The sequence below is a fragment of the Oikopleura dioica genome, chromosome 2 (assembly GCF_907165135.1).
Source record: "Oikopleura dioica chromosome 2, OKI2018_I68_1.0, whole genome shotgun sequence".
NCBI lineage: Eukaryota > Metazoa > Chordata > Appendicularia > Copelata > Oikopleuridae > Oikopleura > Oikopleura dioica.
This window is the reverse complement of record NC_137292.1, coordinates 5801399-5821383: the sequence shown is the minus strand read 5'-3', so window position 1 is coordinate 5821383 and position 19985 is coordinate 5801399. Positions and strand designations below refer to the sequence as shown.

Here is a 19985-nt window from a genome sequence, read left to right as displayed (position 1 = left end):
AATTCTCGTTTCGCCAATTTTCGCGGCGAAAATCCGTCTTTTTCGATAAAAACTTTCATATCCTGAAGACTCGTTTTATTCAAAATCGTGATTTCAGACAATCAATGGCGATGGATTAAGAAAATGGACGATCTGCCAGATCCGAACGACGTTCCAGAATATTTGTTTTCGATCCCGGAAGAAGAACCAAATCCAGAACTTCTGAAGCTTTTGCCGCAAAAGTCGACTCTCGAGCAGTTCGTCGACGTTGGCATTTACTTTGTCGCCGTTTTTCAGGTTCTTATTTCTTTCTTATCTTCTTTTTCATCCCTTTTAGATAATCTGTTTCTTTGCCTGCTTCTTGCTGCCAGAAAGAACTGAAGAAACAGCTCAAGAAGAATCCGAAGAAAAGCAAAAAGAAGAGCAAGAGAAGGAAAATCCCAAAGAAACTAAAAAGAACAAATAATCAGAAAAACAAAATGTCGAATCGAGATATCTTCGAAAAACCTGGCAAGAAGGGGCTTCCTTGCAATCCTGGCTTCGTAAGTTCTTTTTTTAATTTTAAAAAATGAAGGAAAATTTAGGTGATCCGGAATGAATGGAAAAAGTCGGACAAAGCAGCGGACAAGTCGGAAAACCTGATCAAAATCAACAACTACACGGACATTCAAAGAAACAAGCTCGACAAGTTATTCGAAAACGTGGACAAGCCGGTCAGCATTCCCGCCAAAAAGGAGTGGAAGTTGCGCGATCCCGATGCTACTGTAAGTTTCAAATCGTCAATCTCAACTTTCTCTAAATCCTTATTTTTTTGCAGCAAAACGAATATGTCCGAAATGTGATGGGTTCTAGCGCCGGTGCGGGCTCTGGAGACTTCCATATCTATCGGTAAATGTCAACCGCCTTTTCCTTCCTATCTCCCCCTTTTCAACCCTCCTAAAACCGAATTCTAGCGGTATCCGTCGCCGAGAAAACCAACGAGAAGGGTACAGAAGAGCGATGCAAAAAGCCGAAGACGACAAAAAAGAATTCAACGATTGGTTGGAGAAAACTAGAACTGCCGAAGCCGAAGCCACCAAAAAGGTTTGAAAACCCTCCCGTTCTTCATTTCCGAGCAATCTTTCAGAAAGCGGACAAGCGAAAAAAGAAGAAAGCAGCGAAAAAAGCGGCGATCGAAGCCGCCAAAAAAGCGAAAAAGAAAGCCGCGAAGAAAAAACAAGCCGGAGAAAACGGCGAAAAAGAGGCTGAATCTGAAGAGTCCGAGGAGTCGGAAAACGAAGAAGAGCCCGCTTTAAAAGTCGCAAAACCTTCCGTTGAAATCGAAACAGCGCCGGTCATTTTCAAACCAAAGATACTCGACTCTGAATCTGCCAATCCAGAATAGAAAAAAAAACGGCAATTTCTCAAAATTCATCGAAAATAATTTAGAAAAAATATCGCGAAAATGGGCCAGTTTGGCTCACGTGATCAAAGTTTGGGCGAAAGCGTCCTGGAAGAAGTGATCGAATCGATCAAAAACGAGACGATTCAAAATGTGATCATCATGTGCGGCGCTGGAATTTCGACGAGCGCGGGCATTCCTGATTTTCGATCGCCATCTACTGGCTTGTACTTCAAGCTGAGAAAGTACAATCTGCCTTTTCCGGAAGCTATTTTTGAAGGAACGGCTTTCTTTCTTTTCTTATCTTATCTTTTTCAATTCATTCCAGGAAGAAAACTGACCTGAAGCCAGTTATTTCAAGCAAAACCCGGCGCCGTTTTACCACCTCGTCCGCGAACTGTTTCCAGAAGAATTGACTCCGACGGATACGCATCGATTCTTCACCTTGCTTCATGAAAAACGCATCTTGAAGCGGATCTACACTCAGAATATCGATGCTCTCGAACATATCGCTGGAGTTCCCGAAGAAAAAATCATCGAAGCTCATGGCACTTTTCACAGAAATCATTGCGTAAAATGCAGAAAGGACTATTCGCTCGATTGGTTGAAAAATCAGCTGTTTGGGGATCGCGAAACTGGGCAGAAATTTGATGGAGGTGATCCCGATTATGTTCCTAAATGGTAAAAATTAAGATGAAAAGCTTGATTTTGACAATCAATTCTTCAGTGAAAGTTGCGGCGGGGTTGTCCGTCCAGATATCGTCTTCTTTGGAGAGGCCCTTCCCGACAAGCTCTGGAGAAATATCAAAAACGATTTCTCCGCGTGCGACCTTCTCATCGTCCTGGGAACATCCCTAACTGTTCAACCCTTTGCAAATCTCGTCGGAGAAGTTGCCAAGGGCGTCCCCCGACTATTCATCAACAGAACTAAACCTGGAAAAGCAGGTCTTCTCGGTAAGAAACGCTTTCAAATCGGAAAAGATAGCAAATTTAAAGGTTCACTGATGGGATTGGGAGCAGATATCGACTTCAAGCGATCGAAAGACCAGCTTCTTTTGCAAGACTGCGACGAAACCGTCCACCAAATCGTCGAAAAACTCTCCTGGGAGTCCGATTTTGCCGCAATTCCGAAAAATTCCATGAAATTATGAACATAAATGCAATACTGAAATTTCCCTTCTTCTTTTTTTCAACAGACAATCATCTTCAATAAAAACTTCTTCAATAAAAAAAAGCAGAAAAGAACGCGTTTAGTATGCTTGAGCCAAGTGATCGAGTCAACGAGCTGTATGAAAATGCGAGTAAAAGTGTCGAGCAAACATTTGAAATAAGCGCACCCATCATTCGTTACTTTCGGACGATGGAGACAATGAACAAGTACCAGAAACTCTTCGTCGATCAACGCAGATTTGTGGAAGCGTACGTTTTGCAAATCAAAATTGGCGTTTTATTCCTCAAACACGTCAAGCAGCACCCTGAGTTTTTGACCTTCAAAGCTTCCAATTCTAGCATAGGTTTTTCTTCATTTTTTTGATTCTGGCTCATTTTTGTATTCAGTCAGTAATGGAAGAAATCAAGCAAAAGAAGCGCTCAATCTGGCCGAAGTCACAAAATCGAAATTACTCGACATTTTCGCCAAGGAAAAAGTCGCTTTTGATGAAACTCAAAAGCGCCTCGCCGCCGAAGCAGAAATGGAACGCGCGAAACAGGAAATGTGGGTGCTGGAAAATGAGCGTAGAGCGCTGGAACAAGAAAGTTCGACGATTGACACGGAAGGTTTCATTCCTAAAGAAACATCGACACCTGTTGATGCTGCTGATCATAATCTGCCTCCACCGCCTTATCAGGCCGAACAAGGACATCCTCAAGTTCCAGACAGATCTACCAAGCCTAGAAGCTCATCCACATCAACAGCATCTTCATCTGTTAATTCTATAGGTTTGTTCTTTATTGCATATTATAAAAACGGTGGGGATGAAGGAAATAGGGGAAAGTAACAGTATCAGTAACTGTTCACAAAAAGATAAATACAGTAAAAAACTAGCGGGTTAGGCGTAGTAAACGACTGGTTGTGGGTTGTTGATGGCAGCAGGGAGCTGGACGTTGATTCGGTTGCATCCTCCAGACGAGCCAGCGCCGAACATCATCATGAAAAACAACAAGTCCTCGTTGTTATCGCTTCCCGAAGAGTCCATCAGCATCAGTGGCAAAAGCATGTTCGATCCAACGCCTGTTCCCGGCGCAGAAGTCTGCATCGCCATCAGAAGAACAAGGAGCGAGGAGTCATGGGAGGAAGCGGTTTCATTTGAGAAAAGCAAGAAAGGAAGGAGCATGTTGAAGTTATTGTCGAAGCCGGATTGTGAGTTGAGGCCGCCGGTCATGGAGTTCATCAAAACGAGGACGAGGATGTCGTCCAAATCGCTGGCCGTGCCGTCGTCGGAGAACAAGTCGAGCATGAGGAGAGTTTGCATGTCCAACGCTTGGCCGCCGCTCATGCTGGAGAACATAAGCATCGTCATCAGCGAATCAGAGCTGGAGCCGAGTGAGCTGCCATCGTCTGAGAAGAGCAAAAGCGGCAGAAGATTGGACATGGCACTGTTCGTGTTGACGTTACAGTCGCCCTGGATGGTCGTGAGTAAAAGGAAGGTAGAAAGCATGTCGGTATCTCCATCGTCGTCGGCGAGGAGGAGAAAAGGGAGAAGATTGTTCATGTCGTCGGTTCCGCCATTCATCAACATCATCATCAGCGCGTCGGAATTTTCGTTGCTGTCGCTGAGGAGAAGGAGAGGAAGAAGCCCGCCGAGCTGGTTGTGCTGAGATGAAGACATTCCCGAGTTTCCGCCAAGAACTGTCATGAGAAGGAAGTCTTCTGTTTCGAGCGATTTGACGCTGGTTAGAGCGAATAAGAAGCTGAAGATTCTCATTTTGTTTTGTTTTCTCTTTTTGGAAGTGATAGTTGTTTGATGAGCAAAAGGTTTTTCGCTTGGATTTTGTAGTAGCTAGGCCAGCTAGTGGCGACCCAGAAATTCAGGTTGACCGGCTTGATCAGGTGCATGATGCCGAGCGACGATAAGGTCGATTGATTTTAGATATGATTGGAACTTCGAAGTTCGAACTACTGTAGTTCATTCCATTCGACAGGGTTAGGTTTAACGGTTTAATTTTAGTTCCTGGATTGAAAATCATCGCTCCTTCCGCCAATGCTCGATCAATTCATCAGAAAGTAACAGTTCCTGCTCTCCTTGGCCCCGAATTCCTGAAATACGCGTTCGTCAATTCTTCACAAAATATCGAAACGATTGGAATGCTCTTTGCGAAAAGTCTTCAAGGAAGATTTCAAATTACCACTTGTCTTCTGCCGAAGCAAAAGGGAACGCACGATTCTTGCACGACGACGAATGAGGAGCAGATTTGGGAGTTCCAATGTAAGAGATATTTCGCGATATTCAAGGCTAAATAACTTTTTAGCGCAACATCCTGAATTAATCATGCTCGGCTGGATTCACACACATCCAGACTATCAAGCATTCCTGTCTTCTGTTGACATGCACAACCAGTACTTGTACCAGAGTCTTTTGCCCGAAGCTTTGGCACTAGTCGTTTCTGTAAGCTACTGTTTGCCTAGCTCTCTCTATTCACTGAATTCGTAGCCAAACTACAAAGAAATCGGAGCTTTTCGGCTGACAGAAACGGGCCTGACTGTAATAGGTAGTTCAAAGCAAAATTCTAGCGCTAAAAATATTCTTTAGGCAACTGCAAAGAAAAAGGCTTCCACCCCCACAACAAAAACCCACCGCTATTCGAAGCTGCTCCAAATGTTGAATACCTAAACTCGCCTATCGAAATGGTCGATCTGCGATCTTGAATCATTTCTGCTTCAACTTGACTCTTGAATTCTCTTTCTTTCTCTCCCCGTTCAACTTATTCGTATTCCGATCTTCAACAAACAGATAAACCCTCTTCTTTGATTCACTGAACTCTTTCCCTTCTTCAAAATTCTTGATTCTAGCTTGGTAAAAAATGAATCGGCTGTTGACTCGCGGACTCTTGACGCGATCACTGATCCAGCCTCTCCGCCCAGGACTTCAAAGGCAACTGGCCAGTCCAGTTCACAACGTCCAAAGAATTAACATCGTCAGGCGAAGCTCCGAAGAAGCAACAGAACCAGAAGGAGGGAGCATCCAAAAAGTGAGTATTCAAGCTAATTTCAAGCATGATTCTAGCTAGTTTATAGGGCGCAGTTTCAGTAAGTCGAGTGCTCTATTTTCTGATTCTTTTAACAGAATTTTGTGAAGATATTTATTCATTACTAAGAGTCATTTTTCATTTCCGTACACGCTTTTTGTAAAAATGGTCTTTTAGGTAATTCTTGGTGGTATTTTCGGCTGCGTCTTCATCGCGTACCTAATTTCAATCTGCTCCCAACTGCCCGACGATCCGGAACGAATGACAGTAGAGAAGCAAAAGCGAATGACTCAAAAAGAGCTGGAAGAGTGGGACAAGGCGCAGCGCGCAAAACAGTGGTACGAAGCCATTGGCGACATGTTCCCATCTGGATGGAGGTGGAAACAGGCGCTAGAAACGGTCATGGCGGAAAGTATGAACATGGAAAGTTGGTTTGGCTTGAAACTGGGGCTTGATTATTATTTGTCTTCGACTGAGCCGGAGTGGAAAATCGCCCTGCCTCCTCCGCTCGAGCCGCCATACCCTCAGGTGATTGACCAACTCTTCTCGCGCCTATTTGAAGCCTTTAGACTCGATTCACAATTTCGATGGAAATTCTCGGCCTTCTCTTTGAATCCAACTTCGACCCTGTCCGCGGCTGGGCTTTCAAACCGCGCCCAGGAGCTGAATATTTCATGTCCAAAGTCGGATTCCCCAATTCCGAGCTTGTTTTCTTCACAGAAGCTAGCGGGCAGGATATTTTACCGATCATAGACAGGTAATTCTATTAGTTGAATTCGATTTATGAGCCTTTGACCTTCAGATTCGCGAAGAAACTGCAGCGTCATTTCAAAACCGAGCAGCCTCCCATGGCGCTGTGGCAACTGTACAGAAATTCTTGCCGATATGATGATGGAAACTACAAAAAGGATATTGACGTTCTCGGGCGAGATCCTAAGACGGTATGTTTTCCAGTTCTTTTTCAAGGTCAGCCCGGTTTTAGACGATTCACATCGACATTTCTGACGTCGCCTTTTTGGAAAAGCACAAAGACAACGTCATTCTAGTGGCCTCGGCGAAGGAAGCGCGAGAAAGTGGACATGATATGACTCTTTTTGATCTGGCGGATCTGTTGGATGATATCATCAAGGATAGGTACAGTCATTTTTTCTTGTCGGCAATAAGTTCTTTGAAGAGATATTTACGACGTTCGAGAAAAAATCTCCGAGTTGAGAAAAAGAGGAAAAGAAGGCCAGTATCTTCCTGATATCTTCCGAGAAATTCAAGCAGGTTCGATTCAACCCTCTTTTCAGACGAAAAGAATGAGCATTTTTGTTTTAGAAAATGAGTTCAAAGAGAGCGAGCTTCAAGCAAAACAAGCAGAAATTAATAGTTTAAATCCGTCAATGGCGAAGAGAAACAAGTTCAAATTATTTTAATTTAATTTAATACTGCCGATGACTTCATTATTTTTTACGCTGAGTTGAAAATAAGTCACGTAGAATGAAAAAGAAAAAGTCGAAATTCTGGACGAGAAAGTATGATCCGCTCTACACTTGGAATCGAGGAGGCAGGCTGAAGGAGATTCGAAAGCGGCATTTGGCCAGGAAGTTTTTTCTTCACTGGAAAACGAGAGTTTGGGGAGGAAGCTTGCTACGCGTCGTCACCCCGGAAAAAGCTGATGAGTTTCGAAAAAAATCATTGATGAAAAAGGTCCGTTTTTCAATAGCCTTTTTTGCGAGAAGCGGGTTACAGTTTTATTGAGTTTTTCAAAAATTAGTCCTAGTGATAAATACAGAGTCAAGGCCGAATTATGTCTCGATTTAATTGCTCATCCTCAATGAATAATACAATCTTTAGGCATTCGTTGCGTACAAAACAATCTGGTGGGAAAACAACAAGGAATGGAAGCTCGAGCTCAAAGCCAAAGTCTTCAATCAGAAACAACTTCAAAAACAAGCCATCGAACGCTGGGAAGACTACCTCGCCTACCAGAAGTACCTCAAGATCTTGGAAGAACGGGCCCAAGAGTTTCACCATCACAATATTCGAAAAACAGTGATCGGCCAAATCGTCATCGGAGCATTCAAAAGTCGACAAACAAAAGAACTACAGTATCAAGCGAACAAATACATGGAACTTTCTTGCGTCCGAGCAGCTGTTCTCGAATGGAGGCATAAATTGCTGCTTATTCAGGATCGGGTGATTTTGACGAGATAAAAGGAAGTTACCCTTGCACATAATCATCCCCTAAAAGACCGGGCGAGAAGCACGTGACCTGTACTGCGTCAAATATTCTCTTCTGAAATGGAAGCTCAAGCTCGACGAAAGCATTTCCGACAAAAACAAAGTTCAAGCAATCCAAAGTCGTCTAAAAACCACCAGAAAGAAAAAAATCCTCCATTCATGGCAAGTTCAAGCTCAAAAAGAAATGATTCTCCGGTGGAAAGCAGCTCAACTCGATGAAATGATCAATTCAAATCTGGTGAAAAAGAACCTGAAGTCTTGGCGAAAAGAAAGACACAGAGAGCAAGACCGAAATTATATTTTCTCCATCGCGATAAATAATAATTTGGAGAAGCGACTCGTTCTTCGGGAATTTCTTTCGACCTGGGTCAAAAAGACCAATCTTCGTCGATCGTTGAATTTTCTTCAAGAGCTTCAAAATGATGCCCTTCTCGAATCGAGTCTTCAAATCTGGCGGAAAAAGACCCGGCTTTGTCTGAAAGCCCAACTTTTCAGAAAAGACAAAACTTTGGAATTGACGCTAGAAAAGTGGCAAAACAAACTTTCAGAAAAAGAAGACGTTGCGATTCTCCCCGCTTTGGCGATCGCTGATAAATTCTACGAAGCCAAACTCATTCTCAAATTCTGGGGCGGTTGGCAAAGCTTCATTCTCGGCCAGAAGCAAATCAAGGCGATGGAAGGGACGGCCCTTGGCTTCCGAAATTTGAACTTGAAAGGGAAGTTCGTCACGATCTGGCAAGAACGCTTTTCCCACAAGATGCAATACAACGAGCTTTTGCGAAAAGCGTACACTTATCGAACAAATGTTCTTCTGGCCAAAATTTCGTATGGGATCTGGAATGGGAGCATCAGAAGCAAAGACTTGCGAGAAAAAGCCGAAGAAGCTGATTCATTTCAAAATGCTCAATTGACAAAATTCGTCATTCGAACTTGGCAAATTCGTTTTCAAGAAAAACTCGCTGAAAACGAACGAATCCTCGCAGCGGAGGAATTTTACGAATCAAAACTCAAGAGACAAGCTTTTTCTGCTCTATTTGCTTTCAATCAAGAAAAAAAGCTAGAAGAGCAGCGGATCATCTGGGCGAGAAATGTTTACAAATCAAAAATGGCCAGTTCTATCATTTCTTCCTGGTTCTTCGAAGCTCAAATCGCCCGTTTCCAGAGAAAGCGAGAAGGGGAAATGAAAAAGAAGTTGGTTGATATTTGGCTTGGAGAAGTTCTCAAATCGCGGGCGAAGAAAGCAGCAGCAATCGAATTCAAAAGGAGATTAGATCAGAAAAAGCTTGCGGAAAGCTTGAGTCGATGGAATGCTTTCAAGACCGTGACAAAAAAGAAGAAGCAGAAAGAAAGGGAGAATTCTGCTTTCGCGAAAAATATCCGAGAGGGAAAATTGATCAGGGGCAGTTTAGCAAGTTGGAGGAAGAAATTTCAGCTCGCTCGGGCTTCGAAAGAGAGAGTTTATGAAATTTTTGATGAAAATCGCGACGCCATCGCGAAAATTTCAATTCGTCATCGATTCGCACACCTTCTTCTTGAGCTAAAAGAGCGAGGGAGAAAAAGATTGAGGTTTTCGAAAATGAGTGACGAAGCTGAAGAATTCAGGCATCAACATCTGACCAAGCGAATTCTTTCAGTGCTCAAAAACAGCTACGAGAAAGCAGTTAATCGAGAAAAGCAATTGACGATCGCTACAAATTTCGAAGAACTCCGAGTGCTTACATTTTCGCTGAAATCATGGAGGAGAAAGTATCAAGAAAAAATCGAAGAGAATCAGAAAACAGCTGTTGCTCTTCAATTTTGGTACGAAGGCCTTATTTGGAAAACCTTCAAATGCTGGAGGTTTTGGAAAGCCAATCGCGACGCGAAAAAGGCGTTTTACGACGAAGCTTTTGCTCGATACAGAACATCTGTTGAAAGGGACTGGATTTTCAAGCTCAAAGATCTCAACTCCAAAATCGAGCAAGCATCGCTTCGAAAGGCTCGTGCAGTTCTTCCCGAGCGCGAAATCATCCTCGCAAAACGCGTTATAAAACGCTGGCGAGCAAAATGCTGCCCTCGTCTTTCAGAATTGCAAGCTTTTTTGACTCCTTCCAGGGCAGAAATTCCCATTTCCAAAGCAGTTTACGAAGCGTTGCCGATTACCGAAGACGTAGAGTTAGAAAAGCGGCTGTTTCAGATGCCGAAAATTCCGCTTTTCTTGCAAGAGGAGCTTGTTTCGATCCTCACTGGAGATGAAGCTGTTCGTGAAGAATCTCCAGAAATTCAAGCTGAACTGGAGAACAGTTCGGAGCCAAAGCTTCTCGGACCAAACGCCTTTGGAGATTCAGACTCTTCCTTTCCAATTTACCGTCTAAAACCTGAAACTTCTGCGCCACAATTTGACGGTCCGCTGAATGAAAAAGAAAATTTTCACAAGCAAGAAAAAGAAGAGACCAAGAACAAGCTTCCCGATCCTTCAAAACTCTATCTTCTCCAGCCACAGAAACAAGAGCGCAAAAAAGACTCTCCATTCCCGTTTTCGCCCATGTTCTCCGAGTCCTCACCTGACTTTCCAGAAGAAGACGACCCTTTGATGGACAAAGAGAAGCGAAGTTGGCGATTCGGACAAGATAGAAAACCCATCACTTCATTTTTAGTCCTTCCAGAAAGTAAGTCCCTTCAGCGTTTTTTGTTTCACGATAGTTGTTTTAGGAGAAAATGGGCACGAATCATGGGGAAGCGAGCAAAGCGATGCATGGAGCTGTCGAGGATCTTCAACAACGAGTACATCCTGTAATACTACGCCTGCAATAACTCTCGGTATTTCATCATTTTCCACGAAAAACTAACTGTTTTCGATCATAGACCTGGATGTCCCACTGGACCCATACGTCGTTCCCGAATTCGACGAGCCAACAACAGGTCTTCCCTCCCGCCCGACTTCGCCGCCCAAGCCAAAGCCAACGCCTCCAACACCAGCACCGCCAAAACTGACAGAAGAAGAGAAACAAGAAATCCTCGCCGAATTGTTAGAACTCACCCGTCTTCAAGAAAAACTAGGAGAAGAGGATCACTACACGAAATCAGTCTCGATGAGAATGGATTATCTCCAAATGAAGCTGAAGAGCTGACATTTTTTCAATTTTCCATTTTAAAAATATTTTTCCACTTTCTTTTTATTTTCTTACACAATAAAACTCTGTTTTTAATTAAACATAATGTAGCTGAAAATGCAGGAAATTGCAAGTGAATAGGCAGAGAAAGCATTTCCTGGAAAAGTGGCAGATTCTCTAGAATCGAAGTTGTTGTCTTCCATGATTTAAGCGAAAGCGCCTCATTCGATGCAAATTAAAAAGCATGAAAGAGCAAAAGAGACACTTTCCGATCACTTGGGTTGATCGAGGACTGCCCTTTCCAGTAGATGAGTGGCGAAAATACGCGAATCAAGAAGTCAAGACCTACCCAAAGTACAGATACACGATTCTTGCCGAGAATTTGTACCCCGAAATCATGAGCATCGATGTTAAAGTTACTGGCGTCGCCGAAGACATATTTTTGGGGTAAGTTCTTTTTTCTTCTTTTTTTGAAGGCTTTTATTTATTTTTTTAATTTTTTCTAAACAATTGTTAAGCCTGGCAGAGGGGCCGGATAAAAAGGCGGAGCTTTGGGAAATCGCGGTAGCAGAAACAGACAAGAAATATCGAAAATATCTGATCGCCCTTCGTCCTCGAATTCAAGGAAAAGACGTTGTTCAGAGCTGGATCAACTCGCCCATGATGTCTAAGAGCTTTATCTTGCGAATCACGATGAGGAAGGAGACGATCAAGTTAGAGGTAAACTAATTCGCGTGGCGATTGTTTGAGAGTATTTTTAGATTTCATACAAAGACCAGTTCGAAGATCCAGTTCTGCTTTTCACAACGCACTGTCCTGAATTCAAAAAAGAACGCTTCAAGTGTCTGAAATGCGCGACTCGTGGCAAGTCGGGAACTTTCGAATTGCTGGAGATCAAGTACCTACCCCCGGTGAAGGAGATCGTCGTCGGCGGAGCTTCGCGGTATCCACATTTGCACGGAGAATACACACTTGTCGGATTCAGAAACAGCCACCCTTATTACAAGTCCAAGGCCGAAAAAGGCAAATACAGATATTTACAGATCGACAGGTGATAGATCTATTAACTAATCCAATCACAGTTGTTCTAGCGAGACAAAACGATGGATGGTTCACCACGAAAAGGACCGCACGGACGAGTACTTCTGGTCGCCTCCGATCGGCTCGCTTTGCCCCTCACAGATAAAGGAATGGTTCGTTCACATTGCTGGAGAAAACAAGCGGGTTCGTCCTCGCTTTTTCATCATCAGCAAGGTATGCTTGCTTCGGCAAGACTCAGCTTGAAATTGACTTCCAGGCGAAATACAACAACGAGATCATCCGAATATCGTACAACACGAGCACGCCGAGAGGAGATCAGAACATCTCCATCACGCAATTCTTCCCTGATGACAGTGAGCATTCCTCCTCCTCCTGCTGCGTCATTCTCTAGATTTTATTTTCTTTAAATCTGTACCCATATTCTAGCACAATTATCTCTTTTTTTCTGTATCTTATCCAAAACCTTTGTATCTCAGTTTTTGAAGCTCACTGTTGAAAAATCGCTCTTTCAGAACAAGAAATCGGGTCGAATCGGGATGGAAGACATAGACGATTTCCTCGACTTGCTGGACAAAGATACGAGAGAAGCGGCGCAGAGGATTATTGCTTCGCTGAAAAATGATCGACAACAAGCGCAAAAGGCGAGGCTTGAAGCTAGAATGGCGACGACACAGGTATATTGACTGCTTCATTGATAATTTAAAAATAATTTTTCGTAGATCAACCAAGAAATCCACGAGCTCGCGGTTCAGCGATGGAAGAATCTCCCCGTCGCAGTCCAGCGCGAGCACGATATCCTCGCAATGGACATCGCCGAGCTCGAGTGGCACCTTCGAATGGAAAAGGGCGAGCTCCGACGCGCGCAGAACAACCTCGACTACGCAAAGACGATCAATTCGCGAATCAAGGCGGACATCGAGTTCAACCAAAAACACATGCCTCTGGTCGAGGAAAAGCTGCGCATCGAAGAATCCTTCATTCAAGACATCAAAGCCTATCAAGTCGAAACTGACGTGAATCTCGCCCGCGCTCGCGAGAAACTCCAAGCAGCGGAGCTCGAGTTCGACCGGAAAAGCAAGCCGCTCAAGGACGAGCTCCGAATCAACCGGGCAAACTTGGAAGTGGCTGAAAACGACCTCGAAGTCCTCCGCGCCGAGCAAAAACGAAAGGAAGCTGCTCATCGGGACTTAACCTCAAAAATCGACATTTTAAAAGGGAAGATCGCGAATCAAGACAGCGAAATCGAGCAGCTCAAGAAGGAAGAAGAAATCCTTCAGGCAAAGGAAAAGGTTGAACAAGGGAAAATCGAGGAGTGCCGCGTCCGGATCAGAAAACTCGACCAAGAAACGTACAATTTGGATTTTGAGCGAGAAGCGATCGAAAACGCCATGGATCGACGAAAACAAGAAGCAGACGCGGAAATTCTCGAGCTCACTGGAAACCACGACTTTCTCGTTTCCGAAATCGCGCGGCTGGAGCAAGACCGCGACGTCGTCAAAATGCACAACGAGGGAGTGCGCATGAAGCTGAAGACGATGGAGAAGCAAAAAAGCAAAATGGAAAAAGACGTCGAGCGAATTCGTAAAAACACGAGAGACGCGGAAAAGGAACACAAAACATTGGCGTCGAAGGCGAAAACGCTGACAGCTAATAATAACGAACTGGCAACGCAAATTGAGAGAAAAGAAAGAGCAGCCATCGGTGCAGAAGATAATCTTGTCACGATGATTGATCAGACCAGAAGCGCCATAGAAGAAGCAAACAGAAACAAAGCTGAAACTGAAGCGAAAATAAGGTAAGAAAGACAAAAAATGGGGAAATATTGGCTTTGAAGACATAGAAGAGAACAAATTTGAAACTGATCTCTGACCTTCCCTTTTTCAGAACTGATACAGAAGAATTCATCCGACTTACCGATATATTACAACAGACAAAAACAGACTCAGAAGCTTATCAAAAATCATTACGCGAAGACATAACTCAGAAAACAAAAGAATACGGCGACATTGAAGTAAAACGCAGCTTCACATATTCATTTTTCTAAAATCGATTTCAGGAGCAACGCCTTCATACAGTAGCACTGTACGAAGAAACGGCGGCAGAAGTGGTCGACAAAGCAGCGGAATTCAAAGAAATCATCGAAGGCCTCACCGCCGAGCTCGCTAAAATTCCAATTCAATACAACGAGGAGGAAAAGGTCTGCATCGATCTCGACACGAAGCTTGAAAAACTGAAGAAGCACGAGGAAGAGCTGATTCAGCGGGTCGCCGAGCTGAAGGAGGAACAAATCGACTTGAAAAAGAAACGCGAGAAGGTTCTAGCGGTAAGAAAAGTTAATAGAGTGATGGCCTTATTCATTCATTTTCAGAACATCGAGTCGCTGAAAGAAGACTTCAAAGTAGTGGAATCGCACTTCGGCCTTCAAAAGCGTCGCTCGACGAAATGGAAGTGCGCTTAGCCGAAGCTAAGTCGCACAAAGAACGCCGCGAAGTCGAGTTCGCCAAGATGCTCGAATATCGCCAGGGAACGAAGGAAAAGCTGACCGACCTTTTGCGCGACCTGGTGATGAGCAATGCCGAGCTGGCGCAGAGCTACAAAGTGATTCAGGCGAAAGAAATGGCGGTCAAGAACTCGATGAGCGGCTTCTTCGAACTGCGGAATATCCTCGACGATTCGAAAATGTGTGTTGGCCAGTTGATAACCATGGAAAACGAGTTCCATTCGAAAACGAGGCGCTACCACGAGTGCAGGGACGCCTATCATTCCTGCGAATATCAAGTCTTGGAAAAGAGCGCCAAGGATCACGTGGCCCGCGTTTTGCGAATCGAGTCGCAGCTCAACAAGGGACTCCAGCAAGTGACCAACTTCATCGAGAAACTGTATTCATCCGGAGACCTCCCCGCGACGGAACAGGCCAAGAGGCAGTCGCTGATGGGTCACGTGTCTTCTTCCTTCAGTAGAATGTCTGTCTTCCAGCCTGCTAATGGTCAGACTCAAACAGTAATTCCTGCTATTGAAAGAAAGAAGTCAGCAGAGCAAGAAACTTCGTAAATTCCAAAAAAGTTCAACCTTCTTCAACTCTCGAAAAAGCTCGTTTTTTCTCGGTTAAAACATCATTTATTTTTGTACTGCTATTTTTGATATTTTTAGTAAATAAATATTTTTTTATAAAACTGTTGAACAATAGCTTATTTGAAGTATTCTGTACAGCTGAAAGTGGGTTAGTGAGAGAAAAGAAGGAAGAGGAGGTAGAGGAGAAATCCGCAAAGGACAGATTCGGAAGCGCTGGAGTTTCTGCTCCGAATTCCGATGTAGTTTCCGAGCTCGTCCGTGATCGCGTCTTCCCATGTGACTCGCACATTGTGCATTTGCGTTCGTTCACCGGCGATGTTCAGCCCTTTGCATTCGTAGTCTCCTCGGTCAGAGTCTAAGGCCGACAGTTTTTATCTTGAAATCAAAGACTTGCTTACCGCTTAGATCTTCGATGGTCAAAATGGACGAGTTCGTCCAGACGGTCGAGTTGTCCGGTTTCGTCCAGAGATACTTCGGCGGCGGGTTTCCATCGTCGATTCCGCATTGAAGTGTAGCTGTTGATTTTCGCTTTATCGCTAAATTCTGGTTTCCCCATTCTGTCGCTTCTGGTCCCTGGCAAGGGGCGTCTTCGCTCTTTGGAAACCAACTCAAGTCTAGCCCGTTTATCGTGAAGTTTGTCATGTATTCTGGGGACGAACAGTTAAGGTGCTCGAGTTTGGTTAGCGTTGTGAAGAGATCTTTGTTTTCGTCGATTTCGTACCACAGGCGGAATCGAGTTGAGTTGCAGCCACAGCTCCAAACATTATCACTAAACAATTTAATAAAAAATCATCTTTACTGAAAACTTTTTCGATAACGAATATTTCCATCCTCCGCCATCTGTTCTCTGATTGGGTTATTTCGAACTTGACCAATGAGAGAGCAGATGGCGAGGATTGAGAATTTGTTATCGAAAGTGCCAGTTGTAAGAAATTTGCTTACTTTAATCCAAATTGCGCACTTTGCGTTGTCCTCGGAAAAATATTCAAAAACCAATTCGGTTCAATAACTTGAATTTGATTGTTGTTCATTTCCAAAAACTTCAATTTCTTGAGCTCAGCAAACGCGTTTTCATGCACAAAATTGATCTCATTATTGTTCATCGTCAAATCTTCCAGATTTTCAAGCCCAGCGAGGTCATTTTCCGAAATTTGCTGCAGCTTGTTATCCGAGAGTTTCAGTTTCGTGAGTCTTTTTAGATCTTGGAAGCCGAATTCGGGGAGGAATTTGAGACTGTTCGATTGCAATTCAAGCCGCTCAAGTTCGAATAAACCGGAAAAGGTTGAATTTTGCAGGGATTCGATTCGATTTGAATCCATCAGAAGAATCTTCAATTTTGCCGAATCTTCGAACATAATTTCCGGCAGTTCGGAAATCCCATTCGCGGTCAGTGCGATTTGCTCCAGATTAAATAGGCTCGAAAACGCACCATCGTGGATTTTTGCAATTTTGAGGAGCGAAAATCTATCGAAACAAGATTTTCCAAGCCGAGGAATGTGTCTGGCCTCAGTTCGCCAACGTGAGTGCTCTGAAACGACAATTTCGTCAGCGATGGAATCCTTTTGAAGGTTTCTTTGCCGATGCGGCTCAGAGCTTGATTTCCGAATTGAATTTCGCCGATTTTCGGGAGGTTTTCTAACTGACCCGCGAAGATTTCTGTGATTCGGTTGCTTTCGAGGTTTAGGCGGGTGACGTTTTGGGAGATTCCGCAGGGGATTTGGGTTAGTTCTTTGTACTCGCAGCTGACAACCACGAATTCACCGTTGCGACCTAAATAAATATTTGTCCTGGTGGACCAGCAAGAGATTTTAGGGTACTATTTGCCGTAGATGGCGCTTTGGCCATCGTTTTATAAGCTCAAGGAAAGATGGTTTTCCTCAATCTTCCCAAAATGAAAGCTAGAATTGAGATCGTGTAATAAGCGTTCCGTATGTCTACTGTTATGATTTTCCATAGCGGAACATTTGTTATGAATTGTTTCTGAATTCTTATTTTGAAAAATAAAAATACCTTTGACTTCTGTTAGACAAATATCATTGCCCTCCTCGTCCAATTTTTCAACGCATTCTCCGAATTTAATCGTTGTTGTGGTCGTAGTGGTGGTTGTAGTCGTTGTAACAACAGTTGTAGTGGTTGTTGTTGGTTCTTCTGTTATCTCTATTTCTGTTTCATTGGATTCAAGCTCTAGTGCTTCGATTTCTGTTGAATTGGGATCGAGAAGATTCAAAATTTGAGTAGAGTTTTCCGAGACTTCTTCGAACTTTTCGGCTTCTTCATTTTCTTCTGAACTTGTGTCATTATTTTTAGCAACTCCAGCTTCAGTTACTTCCTCTTCTTCTGAAATCTCTTCTATTTCGTTCTCAGTCTTATTCATTTGGGCAAGTATAAACGGGAAAATAAGCGGCAAAGTCTTCATCTCAGATTCTTGAGATTCGAAGATGTGAGAAGTTCCAGCTAAATCATCCCTTTCTCGCTCGCGGCCTCAGGGCATTACACTATTTTTCATTCGAAATACTAGACTAATTAATAGGCTTATAAGATGAAAATTTGGCCCATTTTTCTAACTTAGTTAAGGGGTCGTATGACACAGTTTTAGAAAGCCCAGAAGCTGAGCTTTCATTTGGGCACCATATCAAGGGGTCTGGTTTATGCCCGCAAGGCAATTCATGAGACCGGAAGTTCCGAAATCGGCACTTGATCTCTTCAATCGAGTTTTCAGTACCGGTAGTCACTCGAAATGTCTCCAGAGTAGGCGCGTTAGAAAGCCCAGTGTCTGAGCTTTCCAAAACGCTAATAAAATCTAGCTGCCCTGCTACCTAGTGGCCGCTAGGGGCGCTAGAAACTCAAATTTTGCACCGTAAATGGGATTTCTTGCACTACAACTTGCTTATTTGGTCGAAATTAAAGGTTTGAATTCGTTAATAAAGACGTAAACATCTCAGAAGTGACGTTTAACAGTGACAAAACCAACCGGTTGAGACCAAGATTATCCCGTTTTCTTCCTAGAAATCCTTAAAATTCACTATTCTAGCGCCCCTAGCGGCCACTGGGTAGCAGGGCAGCTAGATTTTATTAGCGTTTTGGAAAGCTCAGACACTGGGCTTTCTAACGCGCCTACTCTGGAGACATTTCGAGTGACTACCGGTACTGAAAAATTCGATTGAAGAGATCAAGTGCCGATTTCGGAACTTCCGGTCTCATGAATTGCCTTGCGGGCATAAACCAGACCCCTTGATATGGTGCCCAAATGAAAGCTCAGCTTCTGGGCTTTCCAAAACTGTGTCATATAACCCCTAAACTAACTTATAAAAATGGTCCGAATTTTCATCTAATAAGCCTACTAATTAAAGAGAACTGTCAGTAATTTATGATTCTAGTTTATAGGAAGTGTCCAGACTTTGATGATATTCATTGATTGAAATTTCGTGCTTTTGCACGATGTGAACGAAGTAGTGAAGTTTTTTCCTTCAAACTTGCTTCTTTTTCCGGCCTCAGCGATCTTGGTGATAAGGGTAGTCCACATTCCCGGAGGTCGAGAGTAGCAAATAAGGTCCTCATTGGCCGGTGATACCCATGAACTGCTTATTTGAACCCCATATTTTTAAATACTAAAATATCTTATGGTCTTTAGACATCTTGAAAGGTCGGGAATGTCGTCTGAAGATGGCGACAAATCTCCAGTTGGAGGAAGATGGAAAGAATACACTCAAGAATCCTGGACCAGGTAATGAAATCAAGAGGATTGAGAGTGAGGGCCCTCTTTAGGACAAGCATCGTTGGTGGCTCCGGTGGAACAGGCTTTCAGCAGGACAAGCGAATGAATGACCCCTCGATGGACTGGATGAATTCGAAGAGCACCAGGAAGGAGTTTTTCGACAATCTCGAGCAGCAGTACACTTACTTTTGCTACGGAAAGGGAAACTGAAATTTTAACATGAGCGCTTTTTCAAGCTCTACTTTGCTTCTCTTTTCTGATCCCTTTTGAAGAGAAAAAGACTACGAAGCTTGCCAAAAACGCGCCGATTTCCTGATCACTTTTCGCCAACGATACCAGGACGGAAAAGACGAGTACAAGTCGTGCTGCGATAAATACGGCTCCCCCGGTTGTTGCTTTAATCTTTCGAAAATGATGATTCACGACGAAGGGTTGAAGAAAAACGACTTGAAAGACCTCGACGTGGCGGAGTATTGGACACTGTTTGAGAAATCTTGCTTTGCTGGCGAATATCCTCGGTAAAAGACGGAAAAAGGCGTTTTTTTTCAATGAAATTCTAGCTCCAAGCAGCAACACGACTTCAAATCCGAAGCCTGTCTCTCCATCTCCGACGCGATCAACCAAAAAATCCGGCGAACAATTCCAACCGGCGCCACTGGCCGACTTCTGCGAGAATTTCCACCGCGATACTTGGAGAAATCGTTCACAAAAAAGCTGGTTCAGAATATCAAGGAAAACTGCGAACGAGCGTGCAGCCATCAATTCCAGAGCTGCAACTTTCTCGGCGCGGCGATGCTCAATAAAAGGGTTGGCGAAGCGTTTGGGATCCCGTTTGACCCGAAAGAAGGGATTAGATTGATGGACAGAGCTTGTACTGGAAGTGGACCCGGACTGGGGCAGAAAGTTTCGTGCGATAATTTGGCAAAGATTTATAAAAGAGGAGCTGAATCGCTTGGAATTAGTAAGTCTGAAATTCCTGATTGATCCTTTTCTTACTAAGACACCTGTGTGGAAACCTGAGTCAGGGTCTTCGATTATAAAGCCGCATAGGACCCTGAGTCGGTTTTTACGCAGGTGGCCAGGCCCAGAATGCGTCATTTCATAAGCCAAAAATGCTCGGACTAAAATTTTGCTTTCAGAAAAAGATATTGGAAAAACTTTCGATTACGAACGAAAAGCGTATTTAATGACCTCTCCTGGGATGGAAGAAGTCGCCATGAAAAATATGCCCAAAGCTGGACAACTCATTTCTTAAAATTCAACTCTCCTTCGTATTCATCTTTTTTGAATTCTT

General features: G+C 43.6%; 11 protein-coding genes and 1 non-coding gene across 12 annotated transcripts; 8 read left to right on the top strand and 4 right to left on the bottom strand.

The window, feature by feature from the left end:
• The first annotated feature begins 63 nt into the window (after positions 1–63).
• On the top strand, positions 64–1378 carry LOC145699843 (PRKR-interacting protein 1 homolog). Its single transcript, XM_081777100.1, has 6 exons — positions 64–276; positions 317–521; positions 564–743; positions 797–867; positions 933–1062; positions 1106–1378. Exons 2-6 carry the CDS (start codon positions 459–461, stop codon positions 1361–1363), a joined length of 702 nt encoding a protein of 233 aa, XP_081633226.1. The 5' UTR covers positions 64–276; positions 317–458; the 3' UTR covers positions 1364–1378.
• Positions 1379–1423: 45 nt separating this feature from the next.
• On the top strand, positions 1424–2585 carry LOC145697916 (NAD-dependent protein deacetylase sirtuin-2-like). The gene is made up of 4 exons (XM_081775125.1): positions 1424–1605; positions 1700–2041; positions 2088–2314; positions 2357–2585. Exons 1-4 carry the CDS (start codon positions 1424–1426, stop codon positions 2509–2511), a joined length of 906 nt encoding a protein of 301 aa, XP_081631251.1. The 3' UTR covers positions 2512–2585.
• A 16-nt stretch (positions 2586–2601) lies between these two features.
• On the top strand, positions 2602–5337 carry LOC145699831 (STAM-binding protein-like). The gene is made up of 6 exons (XM_081777087.1): positions 2602–2874; positions 2918–3298; positions 4528–4785; positions 4829–4965; positions 5011–5068; positions 5110–5337. Exons 1-6 carry the CDS (start codon positions 2616–2618, stop codon positions 5223–5225), a joined length of 1209 nt encoding a protein of 402 aa, XP_081633213.1. The 5' UTR covers positions 2602–2615; the 3' UTR covers positions 5226–5337.
• On the bottom strand, positions 3287–4333 carry LOC145699840 (uncharacterized). The gene has a single exon (XM_081777098.1). It carries the CDS (start codon positions 4282–4284, stop codon positions 3409–3411), a length of 876 nt encoding a protein of 291 aa, XP_081633224.1. The 5' UTR covers positions 4285–4333; the 3' UTR covers positions 3287–3408.
• Positions 5338–5360: 23 nt separating the features above from the next.
• On the top strand, positions 5361–6993 carry LOC145699834 (mitochondrial import inner membrane translocase subunit TIM50-A-like). The gene is made up of 7 exons (XM_081777089.1): positions 5361–5548; positions 5723–6073; positions 6115–6302; positions 6348–6486; positions 6528–6679; positions 6720–6814; positions 6866–6993. Exons 1-7 carry the CDS (start codon positions 5381–5383, stop codon positions 6961–6963), a joined length of 1191 nt encoding a protein of 396 aa, XP_081633215.1. The 5' UTR covers positions 5361–5380; the 3' UTR covers positions 6964–6993.
• Positions 6994–7016: 23 nt separating this feature from the next.
• Positions 7017–10999, top strand: LOC145699826 (uncharacterized). Its single transcript, XM_081777082.1, has 4 exons — positions 7017–7237; positions 7385–10419; positions 10463–10570; positions 10616–10999. The coding sequence occupies exons 2-4, from the start codon at positions 7956–7958 to the stop codon at positions 10879–10881; spliced, it is 2838 nt and encodes a 945-aa protein (XP_081633208.1). The 5' UTR covers positions 7017–7237; positions 7385–7955; the 3' UTR covers positions 10882–10999.
• A 97-nt stretch (positions 11000–11096) lies between these two features.
• On the top strand, positions 11097–12388 carry LOC145699837 (uncharacterized). Its single transcript, XM_081777093.1, has 5 exons — positions 11097–11310; positions 11382–11583; positions 11625–11914; positions 11955–12117; positions 12161–12388. Exons 1-5 carry the CDS (start codon positions 11108–11110, stop codon positions 12293–12295), a joined length of 993 nt encoding a protein of 330 aa, XP_081633219.1. The 5' UTR covers positions 11097–11107; the 3' UTR covers positions 12296–12388.
• A 26-nt stretch (positions 12389–12414) lies between these two features.
• On the top strand, positions 12415–14413 carry LOC145699829 (uncharacterized). Its single transcript, XM_081777085.1, has 5 exons — positions 12415–12578; positions 12624–13699; positions 13789–13915; positions 13961–14227; positions 14273–14413. The coding sequence occupies exons 1-5, from the start codon at positions 12441–12443 to the stop codon at positions 14360–14362; spliced, it is 1698 nt and encodes a 565-aa protein (XP_081633211.1). The 5' UTR covers positions 12415–12440; the 3' UTR covers positions 14363–14413.
• A 591-nt stretch (positions 14414–15004) lies between these two features.
• LOC145699838 (uncharacterized) lies at positions 15005–16331 on the bottom strand. Its single transcript, XM_081777094.1, has 3 exons — positions 15919–16331; positions 15375–15745; positions 15005–15331 (listed from the first exon to the last, which is right to left on the bottom strand). Exons 1-3 carry the CDS (start codon positions 16329–16331, stop codon positions 15126–15128), a joined length of 990 nt encoding a protein of 329 aa, XP_081633220.1. The 3' UTR covers positions 15005–15125.
• Positions 16332–16363: 32 nt separating this feature from the next.
• On the bottom strand, positions 16364–17398 carry LOC145699841 (uncharacterized). Its single transcript, XM_081777099.1, has 2 exons — positions 16987–17398; positions 16364–16746 (listed from the first exon to the last, which is right to left on the bottom strand). Exons 1-2 carry the CDS (start codon positions 17390–17392, stop codon positions 16364–16366), a joined length of 789 nt encoding a protein of 262 aa, XP_081633225.1. The 5' UTR covers positions 17393–17398.
• A 1065-nt stretch (positions 17399–18463) lies between these two features.
• LOC145700878 (small nucleolar RNA SNORD24) lies at positions 18464–18539 on the bottom strand. The gene has a single exon (XR_014134246.1). It is a non-coding gene; the product is annotated as a small nucleolar RNA SNORD24 (small nucleolar RNA).
• LOC145698912 (uncharacterized) lies at positions 18479–19967 on the top strand. Its single transcript, XM_081776150.1, has 4 exons — positions 18479–18700; positions 18742–19209; positions 19252–19652; positions 19831–19967. Exons 2-4 carry the CDS (start codon positions 19103–19105, stop codon positions 19944–19946), a joined length of 624 nt encoding a protein of 207 aa, XP_081632276.1. The 5' UTR covers positions 18479–18700; positions 18742–19102; the 3' UTR covers positions 19947–19967.
• Positions 19968–19985: the final 18 nt, after the last annotated feature.